Genomic DNA, 15,214 nt, shown 5'->3' on the forward strand with positions numbered 1-15,214 from the left:
ACAGATCGATGCCACTACTACCGATACTACTTCCACTTACCACCAAACTCACTGGCCTACTTTTCAGAATCTCATCCGTGAGAACTGGACATTCAACACCCCTATCACTGATATGCACAAAGAGGATATAGATGTCTGCATCCGGAATCTCACATACCTCCTGTTACGTACCTACCACCTCGCCAGCAAGAAGAAGACAAAATCTAACACTAAAGCCCCTTGGTGGGACAATGAGCTATCCAGCCATCGCAAGGAGGTCAGAAGACTCCATAAGCTCTACCAACAACAGAACAACCAGCAGGATAGGACCCTTCATAGGAATAGTTACATCAATAAATTCAACAAGTACAAAACCCTTATCAACACGAAACGGCACCAAGCTTGGAGGCACTTCTGCAACCAATTTAATAACCCATGGTGTGAGCCGTATTATGTGGCTTTCAAAAAGAGGCACAAGGTGGACATTCCCTCGGCCATTAAAACTAGTGATGGCAGCTACACCAACACCCTTCACAACACTCTCAAGGAGCTCTTTGATTATCACTTTCCTCTGGACGACCCCAGTAATGATACCATTGAACAACATGAGATTCGCACCAGCTCAACTCAACCAACTAACCAGGACGATGATCTAATCTTCACCTTTAGAGAAGTCAACCATGCCATCAACCTTATAAACATCAAAAAAGTGCCTGGTTTAGACCAAATCAATGGCAAAATGATAAAGGAGGCCTTCTTGGTTATCCCAATGACATTTGTTGCTCTCTATAATCGATGTTTATCTCTGGGATACTTCCCAAAGGACTGGAAGATGGCTTCAATCAAATTTATTACGAAGAAACCAGACAAAACCACACTTCTCCCGAATAGCTACAGACCCATCAGCCTGCTTCCTATAATGGGCAAAGTCCTCGACAGGCTGGTCACCTCTAGGATCCTCACTATTCTCGGGAGAAAAGGTGCTCTCAGCATCCACCAGCACGGCTTTAAGCCAGGAAAGTCAACAACCATTGCCCTTACCAGCATCATAGACTACATTAAAGGCGCCAAAAATGCAGGTAAGCACACGCTTTTGGCCTCCATAGACTTCCGAGGTGCCTTTGACAACCTTTGGTGGCCAGCCATCCTCCATCAGCTCCAGTCTCATAACTGCCCCAATAATCTGTTCCGCATAGTTAAAAGCTTTGTTGAAGACAGGAAAGCTGGGTTCTTCTTTAAAAACTACAGCTACATCCATCAGGTCACTAAGGGCTGCCCACAGGGCTCTATTGCTGGGCCTGGCTTGTGGTCAATCGTCCATAGTGAGCTTCTCTCTATCATCAATAACATCAACGATAACCTCTTACTACAGGGCTATGCTGATGACACTGTTCTTCTGATATCTGACAAGAACAGTGGTAACCTTCCTATCTTGTGCAACAATATCCTGTCTAAGATCTCTAACTGGAGTGCGAGCATAAACCTCCCCATAAATTATACAAAATGCTCCTACATCATCTTTTCAAAGAACACCCCACTTCAACGTAGTCCTCGCATTGAAATCGATGGCATCCGCATTCCTCGAGTTAAGGAATTCAAGTACCTTGGTGTTTTGCTCGAGCAACAGCTAAGTGGACCAACCACATTAATATGGTGGTAGCTAAGGCAACAAAGACCTCGAACGCCCTTGCGAGTATAGCCAGGAACACCAGGGGTATTGGTTACAACGCAGCTAAACACATATACCTTGGAGCCATCGAGCCAATGCTCCTTTATGCGGCTCCCATCTGGGACAAGGCCACCAACAAAATCTACATCCAGAAGAAGCTCCTTAAAGCACAAAGGGCGGCAGCTCTACGCATCTGTAGGGCCTATAGGACTGCCCCGACTTCCGCCTTACTCGTCATTGCTGGACTGCTCCCAGTCCACATGAAGGTCAGAATGGCCTCCAGACTATGGAAAGTTAAGAATCTCTTTACCAATGATCAATGTCACACCAACAACAACAAAAACAACAACATTATCTTGGATCTCCCCACCCAGTTAAAAACGGATATTCTTACCTTTGGTGTAGAATTGAAAGACACTCATACCAATCTAATTCAAGACTACCCTACGGTGGTCAATGATCCTCTGACTACAAATGGACTCAAAGATTTCTCTATTTATACAGACGGTAGCAAAGATGGTACTAATGTAGGAGCAGCTTTCATCCTCTATAACCATTGGAATGGCAAAACCCATAGGTCAGCCTACAAGCTGGGGCCCCACTGCTCCGTTCCTCAGGCGGAAATTCTCGCCATTACGAAAGCATTAGAACACAGTAGAACACATCTATGAGGACTGGTTCCCCCCCAATAAGTCTATAGCTATCTATTCGAATAGTGTTACGGCAATCCACTCCATCACTGGCCTGCGACAAAGAGGTGACAACGTTATCAGGATTCACCAACTCCTATCTAACAACTCTCGTAGGCACAACATCTCTATCAACTGGGTTCGTGGACACTCCGGGGTTACCAGCAATGAGGCCGCAGATCATCTAGCCAAAGAGGCTGCCGCCTCTTCTCTCCCCTCAAGCTACAACAAGATTCCAATCTCATTGTTTAAGAACTGGTACCGTCAATTAGCTCTTCAAGAATGGCAAACTGGGTGGGATAGCAGTGAGACTGGTAGGTTAACTTACAAATTTATTCCTAGTGTCTATCGACGCCTGGATTGGAAACACTTTACTCCTACCTTTGCCATGACCCAACTTCTCACGGGCCATGGCAACCTCAATGCTTACCTGAAGCGCTTCTGCCTTAAGGACTCTAACGTCTGCCACTGTGATGGAATCTTGAACCAAGACAGCCTGCACTTCCTTATGGACTGTGAACTCTTCGAGAGAAACAGAGACAATCTCATCAGCAGTGTGCTCCACGCAGGCTATAATTGGCCTTGCCCCTTGGACAACCTTATAGAGAATAAAGACATCTTCAACTGGCTAAAGAAGTACCTGCAGACGACTAAGGCTCTCGATCCACCACGCAGTTCATGCACCAGCGCTATAACAACCATGGTTCAACGTGAACAGACTTTTCTTCACTTTTTGACCTTGTTATCGCTTTTCATTACCTACAGGTACTGTTTTGTCTCTGTATTACTTGTTTGCCAACTTCTCTCCACGCGTCACACCTTTGTTTCGCTTAGTGTTAATAGTCCGCATTTGTATGTGCTCACTTTACCATAAATTGGTGCTTAATGTTACTTTCACCTGTTGTTCTTAGTGTTCAGTTTTCACAGCATTCTGTTACATTTGTATTATTATTTCACTGTTGTACACGTGTATACCTTGTCCCCCATGTTTGTTGCGATCTTCAATATCTGCAATGTACTTTTCTTCATGTTACCCTGTTTTTGTATGTTATCCTATAGTTTATTTTATGTAATCACTTTGCTTTTGTTAACAACTTAATTGTCGTGCCACCCATTTGTATATATTTTGTATTATTCTCATGTATGTTTTTCGATGTTTTGTATACTGTTTATTTCAATTATTGCAATGCAGGCGCTCGAGTTCTCATCTTTATGCTGACCCACTTTCATCTCCTAATCTTCTTACTTCTCCCTCTTCTTTCATCTCCTTTTTCCTCCTGGTCATACCTCTGAGTGATACCAGGAGTCCCCCTCTTTCAACTAATGTAATGTAATGTAATGTACTGTCAGTAAGCAACCTGTGCATTGCTTCTGAATTGTTGGCTTCAGGGTCCCCATAGACCAAGACTGTATCACACAATTTGGGTGTGAAAATCTTGGAAAAACCACCTGTACGCTTAACCACATCACTATAACTACTGAGGCCCTCCTGACCCACGGAATACCAACAGCTGAGAGGGCCTGTCCCAAACCATGAACCAATTCAACCAGCTCATTAATGGCTTCCTCTGTTTTAACCGACTGAGAAGCAAGGGCTTTGTCTAGATCATCCTTTGTAGGTAGCGAGTCTATCCTCTTATTAATTTCCTCAGATGAACTGTAAAAAGAGCTTGAGCAGGCAAGTTCAATGATCTTCTAAAATTGATCAACAATAAACCTCATATGCTCCTTGTTACTCAACCTCCCATTGCTGTTGGAGGTTAAGTAACCTTTAAGCCCATCGAGAACAGTTAAGGCTTTGCTAACAAACCCTGAGGGGTTAACAGAACAAGTACATCCCCTTACCTTACTTAAATACCCTTGATGCCGCCCCGACAAATTACTCCCCCATCTGCTAGAACCAATCGAAAATTCCTGAATTAAGAGTTACTTATCTCCCCCCTAATTAAGACCTTCGCATAAATTATATATTGTGCGAACTGAGATGCAGAGCTGATTCTAATGATTTCCTCAAAAATGATGCACAGTAAAAAGGTCCAGCAAAATCAGCGATAATCTAGAGAGCTTAGTCACACACCATTTGCCTAATGAGGATATTCGTAAGCACGCCCCAAATCTGGACAACCTCCAGACTGTTGATATCCGAGTCCTCACAAAAAACGTCCAAATCCCGAAACAACCCAATCCAAGAAACGTCAGGTATTTATCGCCGCGTGAATCATACGTGAACTCTCTCTCTCAAGGACTGCAACATTAGGCCTATCTAACCCTATTTATGTATTGTAATGAGTTTTTCATCCTTTACAAATAAATGTTGTTTTATAAATAAACAACAACTAACCCGTTATATATAAAGACCAACAACTGCCGAATTATTGGCTAGCAATTATATTAATATTACTATAGCCATTTGCTAGCCCGATAATTCGGCAGTTGTTGGTCTTTATAAATGTTGTTTTGTTAATGTAGTCTCTGCATGAGTCATCTCCGGTGTGTTGTCTCCCATTCTGTCCTGAATCCATTCGCTCACTCACACAATCGTTCGTGTGACCTACTTTCAACTCAAACTACCATTGCTACTTCCGGGTCAACTGAGACCCAGTGGTGTCATTCCTGACGAGGCACTAAAGAGGTGTCGACCCTCCGGTCACACTTATACCCATACACAAAAAAAGGTACAGAAGAAAATTGCAATAATTACAGACCTGTAACTCTTCTCAATCTTGGATACAAAATATCTTCAAGAGTTCTTCGAAACAGATTCAAATAATAGGTGAGGAACAAGGAAATTTCAGGCAAAAGTCACTCAAGTCAATCCTATCTTCACAATACAAAATAGCTGAACACTACTAAAAATGTAAGGTTGCTGATGGGGATGGAAATGTCAAGAGGGTTGATGAGTTGCAAAGCATTCGTATGTGGAAAATCAGCACTGAGACAGACTCTACGGTTACAAGAAACTGTTTATTTGAAATGGAAAAAAAGCTTCCAAGATTTCCTCAATCTTGGAAGTTCTAAGTTGGCAGCAACCTCTGAGTCTTCCTCTCCTTTCCAAGATAGTCCCAAATGAAGGAGTGTCCCTGATTTGCAAATGACAGTTCTCTCGATGTCTCAATGACTCCAGGACAATGCAGTCGACTTCCAGTGATGGGAAGATATCAATCTGAGGTCAAGAGACAGAGACAAAGATGGGCACAAGACACACACACACACATCAACTGGTCCAACACTTGGAACTTTCAGGAGAAGCCATCACGTCCTTGAATTCCCAGTGTTTTATTCATTTCCATCCTTGATTGCCCAGTCCAATTGTTGCTTTTCCTCATTTTCACTTTCTAAGTGGTTGACCACACGTTACTATGTAATGAGATGTCAACTTAGATTGTGGGAGAGGTAAAATCGAAGTTTAATTCAATCCCCAACCAAAGATGGTCAATGGACTCACATTCTTCTATTGTTTAAAAGTTTGCATTGCGTTTTCATACAACAAAAATTATTTCTAGCTTCTTTTTTTTTAAATTCTTTTAATGCAAATTTCAGTGAAGGTTCAGACCTGTCCAGAGCCTCACAAAAATACAGTAAGAGTATATTGTAGCTTCACAGATTTTAAGAACTCTAGACTCCGTTAGCAGAGAACACTTAATTTATATCATGGAACAAAACCCAATTTGAAATTATTGACTTTCTCAAATAATATTATGAATCAACAGCAATCATAATAAAATATAACAATCTAATAATAACTGAAAATATTAATATAAATAAGGGATTGGCACAAGGCTGTCCTCTTTCTCCTTATTTCAACATGTTTGTAAACCAGGCATTTGAAAGGGAGGAAGAAATCAAAATAAACATGCACAACTTCAATTACTTGAATTATGCTGACAACAGTATTTAAGAAAATTTATAAAACTTACTCGTAAAATTAAACCGAACAACAGACCTAATGAAAGTAACTAATCCAACTTAATGACAACTGAGAACTGGAGTTGCTAAATATCCATCTTAAATGTAAACAAATAGAATAAGTTGATGGATTTAATCAGTGACGTAGCATAGTGGGGCGGCACTTTAAGGGGGCGGCAAAATTTTACAATAAATAATAATAATACCTAAATAAGGGGGCGGCGAAACTTTCCTCCGCCCGGGGCGGCTGACACCCACGCTACGCCACTGGATTTAACTGTCTTGGAACACTTCTCACAAGTCATTTTAGCATCCTAAAAACAGAAAAGCACAGAATCACCACAGTGCAATCTGCAATGAACTTACCATAGCAACAGAAGTACAACAGTATATTATCAAAAATACACTGTATGTCATCTCTATGAGCTATGAATTATTCTTTTTAACTGAACTGTTCAACAAGCACTGGACTCTGAGTCAAATAGTTTAGTTTTCAAGTTTTCTGAGTTCCACTGGTGTATCATGGGTTACTTTCTTTATCTTCTGCAACTCAGAAATTTCATTTGCAATTCGGTTTTCTCCCCAACTTTGCTGAACATCAAATTGCTTTTGTCTCTTTTCTTCTTCAAAGACTAGTTTCATTCATGAAATGCATTCTGATAGAGAGGTGATGGACTGGATGTTTGGCTAAAATTCAAAATTTGATGCATTTGTTTATTGGTGGCCCTTAATAAACTAGCCATATAATATTTCCATGAGTCTTTTTACAAAGAATTATTGCATTGATGTAACCCTGCAAGTGCTGTCCAGAAACTCAAACATTAACCGAATGGTTAAATAAGCTACTGAGAAATGCTTTCCTAGATGATCTGTTCACTCCTAAGTGTTTAGTAAGGATTTTTTTTTTTTTAAATTGCAATACTTTGCACTTAGATTCGATCTGTTGTTTTATTTTTTATTACAAAAGGCATTCTTTACAATTGTTATATTTTTAAAATTTTGCTGCAGAGGTTAAAATTTCTACATAAAAAACAATTACATTCCAATTCTAAAATTAATTTATTAAAAATCCATTTATTTATTTATTATGTCAGCTAGCCGTAGAAATCCATCAGCAATCAAGTAAAAACAAGTAAGTTCGAATGGCAGTTACAGAATCTACATTACACATGCTGTTTGGAAGCATACACCCTCACCCACAGTCACGTGACACAATGTTTATTTTTAGTCATATGTGGTTCCCACAATTTATAGAAAGTTTCAGATTAGTTTGTTCAATAGATGAATGTTAATTATTTTATTTAACAGAAAATTAAAATTTCGAAGAGTTTATGAAAATACTGTATCTAAACCCCATTCAAGTTAAACAGTTCCACAAATCTGAGTTAACCAGTTTGATTTAACGTGTAAATCCTTATGCTAGACAATTGGGAAAAGAAAATGATTGTGTAAACATGACTTTGAGTTAACCAGGTTTCACTATATTTATATGCAGGTTGTAATGCTACTAATGATTTATAAGCATCCCTTTACTATAATGCACAGCCAAATTCTGCTCGCAGCACATTGGAACTGATGAAAAACTTCAAGTGGAAAATCTTTGAACACTTGCCATATAATACTGATTTTCACCCATTTTCATGTTTGAAAAAGTTTTTGGAAGGACAATTCAATGAAGAGCTACAGAACAGACATCTTTGTAAGGTTGTGTCCATAAGTTCTCTTCAAAATTTTCTGCTAACCATTTGCCATAGAAACAGATAACCTTTTGCTTATCTGCTACAGCAAATGTCTAAACCTCAAAGGCAAATATGTTGAAAAATAGCTCTAACTATGTACAAGGGTCATCCAGAAAGTAACAACTGTTTCGTTTTAATAAACAAAAGAAATATATTTTATTAACAAAAACTTGTCACTTACAAAATTGAAGCTTACTTTATTTCTCTACATAATCACCATCATTATTTAAGCATTTGTCATATCTGTCCACGAGCTTTAGAATTCCCATGTCGTAGTAGGCTGCTGCCAGTCCATTAAGCCAGTTGTTTACTGCATCATCACCTCGTCATCACTTCCAAAACATTTCCCGCCCAGGAACTCTGAGCTTTGTGAAAAAACTAAAATCGCAAGGAGCAAGGTCTGGACTGTAGGGTGGATGATGAAACATTTTCCACCCAAATCAATCCAGCAAGCCTGTGGTTGCAGCAGCAGTGTGAGGGCGGGCATTGTCGTGAAGAAGCACAATACTGCGAGAAAGCATTCCACACCTATGATTTTGGATTGCTCACTGTAGTTTTCTTAGGGTGTCACAATATCGACCTGCATTGATCGTAGTGCCTTTTGGCATGAAATCCACCAAGAGAACACCCTTACGATCCCAAAACACTGTTGCCATGAGTTTTCGTGCTGACAGAGTTTGTTTGAATTTTCGTGGTTTTTTGGATGATGCCACTCAAGTGATTGGTGCTTGGTCTCTGGAGTTAAGTAAGACACCCATGTCTCATCATCAGTAACAATTTGATCAAGAAAAGCATTTTTTCCATCTGCGTGATACGGCGTCAAAAATGTCAGTGCTGCATCCATTCTCTGTGTTCTGTACTGGTCACTCAGTTGCCGTAGAACCCATCGTGCACAAATTTTGCTATATCCAAGATGTTCAGAGACAATTTCACCAAGCAAAGAATGAGAAATGTTAGGGAAAGAAACGTGTAACTCATCCAAGGTTATGCATCTGTCTTGCACAATTTTGTTCTTCACTTGATTCTTCAAATCATCTGCGATGAGTGACAGACATTCGGGTCGAGTTTCATCATGCACATTTGTTCATCCATTGTTAAACATTTCACACCACTTTCTCACATTTCTTTCATTCATTATAGTATCACCATACACTTCCTTTAGTTGATGGTAAATTTCTGCAGGTTTCAACTTCGGAGCATTCAAAAATCAAATAACATTTCTAACCTCAAAGTCAGCGGGACTTTGCAACATACACAGTTTATTGTTGACAATCACAGAATGCACAATAACAACTTGTTTCTCATAGCACTCGCACAAAACAGAGAAAAGATGTCAACGAAACTGTTCGACCTCAGATAGTAGCCTGAGATCAAACTGCGCAGCCAGAATGTGCAATAGATCGTTACTTTCTGGATAACCCTCGTAGTTTCTTAGGAAAATAAAAAAGTCCAAAGTTTCTGTTTCTCTCTAGCCAATGGAATTTAATTTCTAGACATGTCAAGTAAACATACAAAAAAAAATAAGTTAAATCTTGAATCTCTTCCTGTTCAAACATTAACCTACCTCACCAACATATTCCATAATAAATGTTCCTTTTTTGATTTTCTCCAGTGACTTCACTCCCCATCCACGACCATCATGTGTGCGAAAAATTGCTAATTTTATCTGAAACCATAAAGTATCGTACATTAAATTAAATGAAGAAAATCTTCGAAATTGTGTAATTTTCATATTTATAAGTATATGCCACTCTATTTTAAATTTTCAATATTAACTAGAATATATCAACTAATATTTACAATTAAAATAAAATTTAATTGGTTACCTTTCTACCTTTCTGTACTACACGATTCAAACAGTCATCTCCACATTTACACCTTTTATTGCATTCATATATTGGTGTTCCTTTTGGCACTTTTAGATAACCGTACTTAGTATAAGCAAATTTACCTCCCGATTGCATAGAACAACAATTTTTCTGATTTTCGTAACAATTGTGACATTCACAACCGATAAGGGGATCGTCGGGAATCTCGATTCCATCTCCGGCCTTATAATCTGTTATATATATAAAATTCTGTGGCGGACCTTCTAAATCCACGTCGTTTTCAACAAAAACGGGACAGATCTCGGACATGGTGTTAATCTCTATTTCCCACTTTTTCAATTCAACCAATACTTCTTTTCTTTTTCTAGCAAATTCTATTAAATCGGCATTGCATCTTTCTTCCAGTCTTCTTATGACCTTTTCATTTCCATTGTACAATGAGTGAGAAAGCATTTGTTTTAAATCTCTTTTTAATTTCTTTACATTTGAGCCTGATTTTTCAAACTCATCTAACGAAATTCCCTTCAATTTGAATAATGTTGCTAAATCCTTCGCCGTGGGTTTACAAAGTTCCATGAAAAGTTTGTAAACTTTCTCTAAATTTTCTTTCCTGGCATCAGGATCGTAATTTAGTTTTCTTTTAATACTGAAAATTCAAAATAATTTTATATAAATTATACTAACATCATAAATTTCACTCATGAAAATTACTATATTTATCACAGTATAAAACAAAACAACCTATACAATGATTAACATTTTCAAATTTAAATTAAAATGTAAATGAAGTTTTGTTAATTTTATTTAAAAATAAAACATTACAGTAAACTTTAGCTTCCTTTAAACTTCCAACCTTAAAAATATTAAGTCCACATCAATGCAAATTATGATAAATGTACCATATTTTTGTACATGTAACCTGCAATGGCTTATACCCCACAGAAAATTGACAGAACAAAAATAAAACATCATACATATGCCTGTGGAGTAATCATTTCTCTACAGTTTCAAGTTTCTAACTGTAATCCCAAAATGCAATATATTATTACAATATAGAAGTTAAGCTTTTTTTCAAACATTCATTAATATAAATTTTGGCACAAATATTTCCTTTTGCTACAAACAGCAAACGTTTCAATTCACAGGTGTTATGTTAAAATTAAGAATTAGTGAACGTGTACGTGCAATTAAGTATAATTATAAAGAACAGTCATTTATTGTGACATCATCACAATGTTCTCAATTTTAGTAGTCTTGCCCCTGTACAAAATACTTTTCCTGTTGACAATAGAATCATGCCAATCATCTAACTCTGTTCAGGAAAAAATTTTTGAACTGAAATAACGTGATTTCTGGTGCAAACTGGAAATTTGTATATAGTTAATTGAGGCCTCCTGTCTTTAAGCTTTCCTTTTTTCGTCTCAACTTTCATCTATCTAATGCTTATTCTCGGAATTAAAGAAGGACAGACAGTTAGATAATGAATGCCAGTAGATATTTATACATCTATAACTTTTAAAATTGCAGCCCAATATTCTGTTGTTGCCAAGCACTGTAATTCAAATGGATGTCAGAGTAAACTAAACACCATCAAAATATCAGAATAAGAAAAAAAAAAAACACATACAAACAACAACTTAGGCCAAGACTCCACTAGTGTAAAAACGGGCGTAAAATCCCTCGCCGTAAAAACTTTTAATTACGTGACCTATTTGCGTTTGTGCTCGGATTGTGGTGGAGGTCTGGCTAACGAACTTTTTACGACGATGATGCTGTTGAAGTTACACCTGTACGGCTGTATACGTGATATATCTATATAAAGACAATGATTATATTCTACGAGTTTTTTCTGTACTATAATTACAAATGTAGTAAAAATAATATCTTTACTTTCATATGTTAACTTTTATTATTGTATTATTAAGATAATATACAGCACTTATAAGCTTAGCTTTTTTATTAGATACTCCTCGAAATTGAAGAATTTTCCTTTGGCCATTCATATCGTGTTTTAGGCATCAATTATTATAATCGGGATACTTCTTGTCATAGATACATGAATACTTTTGGATGTTTTCAATAAATCTTTCCAGATCTATTCTAAAGTAGCCACGAGAGAACATATACAAAAGCTTGTTTTCCGCCATTTTCGCACGTGTCACAATGACCTAGATTTCACTGACTTCTGATTGGTGGATGGTACTGTTTTACAGCTGTATTTGCATTGAAAGTTGAACACTGCCCAACTCGTTTTTACACTGGTTTTATGACCTGCTTAGGCATAAAATATCATGGTCACGTTATTAAAGGCTTTTACGCGAGGGGTTTTACACCTGTTTTACACTAGTGGAGTCTCAGCCTTACAGACAATTTGTACATAAAAAAAAGTAAATAAATAAGAAAATAAATGATATTTTAGGAAGAGAACTCAAAGAGTTGTGGTGGCTGAATATAAATTTTAAAAAGTAGATAATACGTCTCTACAAATAGTCACGTGATAGGATAAATCTGCTTTGTGAACAGTATGGTTTGATGTTGTGAGGGAACTTGCCAACCATTTTAATCAAAGTAAAATGTATATAACCCTTGATGATGTTTTAAACTTCAATTTATAGTTAACATTGTGATATTAATTGTATTACTCCCATAATAGTTAAAAGAAAAAGCAAAAGGTAATTGTATTTGACCAATGTAAAGAAGGGGGACAGTATAATAGAGAGGTTGCGGCCAAAGTTTACATCTCTAAAACGTAAACACCTAACATTGAGCACCGCCATCCAGTAAGCCTAGAAGTTTGACTATGGCGTTTGGAATGTCGAGCATGATTCCAATGACGTTCCAAACGCCATTGTCAAACTTCTAGGCTTACAGAATGGCGGCACTCAACGTTCGGTGTTCATGTTTTAGAGATGAAATCTTTGGCTGCAACCTCTCTAATGTAAAGTATGATTTTGGTTTCATGGTGTATTGGAGAAGAAAACAAAGATAAAGAACATATCAAAATGAAAATGCCACCAAAAACTGAATATCACACCAGCAGTATATGTGAGGTACAGACTTCACTTTAAGTATGGTTACAGTTTTTGGTAAATTAACATCAATTTTATTAAGTTATTTTATAGTTATTGTTATAATGTTGTACATAGTGGTTATATAGTAATGTAAATGTTGATTTATCTGAATATTGTATTTCATTTTATTAGATTCTTTTGTGTGTATTTTAATTAAAATACCATATTGCTAAAATTTGTTGTGAATTAAATTCCAATCTTAAATTATACATAATACTGCTTTACATATTATATTAATACATATAGTATAGGGTGTGCCAGAAACACTTGATGATTTTTAAATTTTACAGGATATGGTGGTTATTTACAAGATGTTACTTTCAAGAAAAAACAGTAATACACATTCACTCGCCATTAAAAAAAATGTTTCTGTGCAAAGGTTTCCTCTGAAGTGTTATTGGAATGCAATTTGAAAAAAATATTATAGACCTATAAATTCCCAGTGTCATCTGTTGCTGTCTGTCAATCGTTCCTTAATCTTGAGAATGGTGTTGGATAGATGAAAGTTGAAACCAGGGGCTGTATTCTGGTGGTCACTTGTCTGTTCTTTCAGAGATGAATGACGTCAAAACAAAAAATTTGATCTCTCAGAGACAGAGACGATTTTGGTTGTTGGTAATGATCTCGTCTTTGTTGTTGACGTCATGATTCTATTCGGTCGATTATACATGTTCAGGTTATCTGTGTGCATAACACAATACAGAATTTTACCAATAAAATTGAAAAATTTTCAAAAATGCAGAGTACAAAATTATAGATTACGTGATAGAAAAAGCACACGGTTCAAATAAAGCATGTAATTTTGATAAATATGTTTTTGTTTTATAATATTTTTACAATTACATACTTCTAAAAAACCTGTTACCGGTGAGTATTTAATCATCCAAAGAATGAAAAAATTAGATTTGATGAACGTTTTCGAACCTTCCAAGGTTCTTCTTCAGGTCGCGACAAATTTCCGTTAAAATGTCGTTAAGATCGAATATTACTTGAAATTCGAATACGTAAAACTCTGTGAAAATCTACAAGGCATGCGCACTAGATACGTAGTGTTGAGGAGAATTTACAGCTCTTTATTTACGAGCGCTTGCCACACCACAGAGAAATTTAATTCCTCTTTGCGATTGATGCATGTATTGTTGAATTTGTAAATATACAGGGCTTCAAACCACTTTAGGTGTTCAATGTAAGGTGTGTAGCGGATGATCCTTGCCTGGTTAAAGTCGGGTTCTATATCAGGATCACTGGCATAAGTAGCAAGAGCTGTGGTGGTCCTGGCGTGCTGCATGTCGGCGACATGTTCCTTAATTCTAATGCCCAAGGAGCGCTTTGTGGAGCCGATGTACACAAGCCCCTTACCAAATCTGTGATCTTGTAATGGGATGTGGTAGACTCCCAGTAGTCTATCTTGTTTAAGAATGTCCTTTCCATTGCGTAGGATGTTAAAAATAACACTAAGACTAGTGAACAAATTAATAGCAATATTTATACAAAATTAAATAATGATCCCTATGAGGATATAAAAAAACAAATAACAAAATTAATTAAAAAAAGTTATACTAATAATAATATAAGTAATACAGATAAAAATTTTATTCTGGATCCTAAAAATAATAGAACCCCAAAACTTAATATTAGATTAAAAACACATAAAACAGAGGAAAAATTTAGACCTATTGTAGACTTTAAATTTTCCATCTTGTATAATCTAGAGCAATACATAAAACAACAATTAAAAGATATTGATAATTCTATCTATAGTATAAAAAATGCTGATACTGTTATTAATAAATTATTGAAATTAAATAAGGAGAATTCAGATTGCTTAATGAGCTTAGATATAAAAATATGTATCCTAGCATAACCTGGTTTATGATAGAAAACAGTTTAAAAGACCTTGGTATCCAAAAAAATTTGTTAGATTTAATAGAATTCGCTTATAAGAATAATTATTTTGAAGTTGATGGTATGTTTTATAGACAAAATAATGGTATCAGTATGGGGTCAAAGATGGGACCAAAACTAGCTGAATTAGTAATGATTGACATCGATAAAAAAATTAGTAAAATTAGGGGTATAAAGTTAATAATGAGGTATGTAGATGACTATTTGATAGTATATAATAGAAATCTGATTAATAAAGAAACTATATATAATTTAATAAACAACATAGACAAGATTATACAGTTTGATATTGAAGAGGAAATAAATAAGAAAATTAATTATTTAGATATTACCATAGTGAATAATCCTACAAAATTTGACTTTATAACTTATAAAAAATCTTGTAATGTAAACAAAACTATTAATTACCACTCTTGTATTCCTGATC

General features: G+C 36.4%; 1 protein-coding gene across 1 annotated transcript in view; it reads right to left on the minus strand.

Annotated features, from left to right (window-relative positions):
* LOC136987240 (histone-lysine N-methyltransferase SUV39H2-like) overlaps window positions 1-15,214 on the minus strand; it is a 78,550-nt gene that overhangs the window by 31,231 nt on the left and 32,105 nt on the right. The window contains exons 6-7 of the mRNA XM_067284939.1: window positions 9,809-10,457; window positions 9,547-9,648 (exon numbers count right to left, since the gene is read on the minus strand). Coding sequence (XP_067141040.1) covers window positions 9,547-9,648; window positions 9,809-10,457 — 751 coding nt within the window. The remainder of the gene's footprint in view (window positions 1-9,546; window positions 9,649-9,808; window positions 10,458-15,214) is intronic.

This window comes from Centruroides vittatus, unplaced genomic scaffold (genome assembly GCF_030686945.1).
Source record: "Centruroides vittatus isolate TY-2023 unplaced genomic scaffold, ASM3068694v2 scaffold_149, whole genome shotgun sequence".
Lineage (NCBI taxonomy): Eukaryota > Metazoa > Arthropoda > Arachnida > Scorpiones > Buthidae > Centruroides > Centruroides vittatus.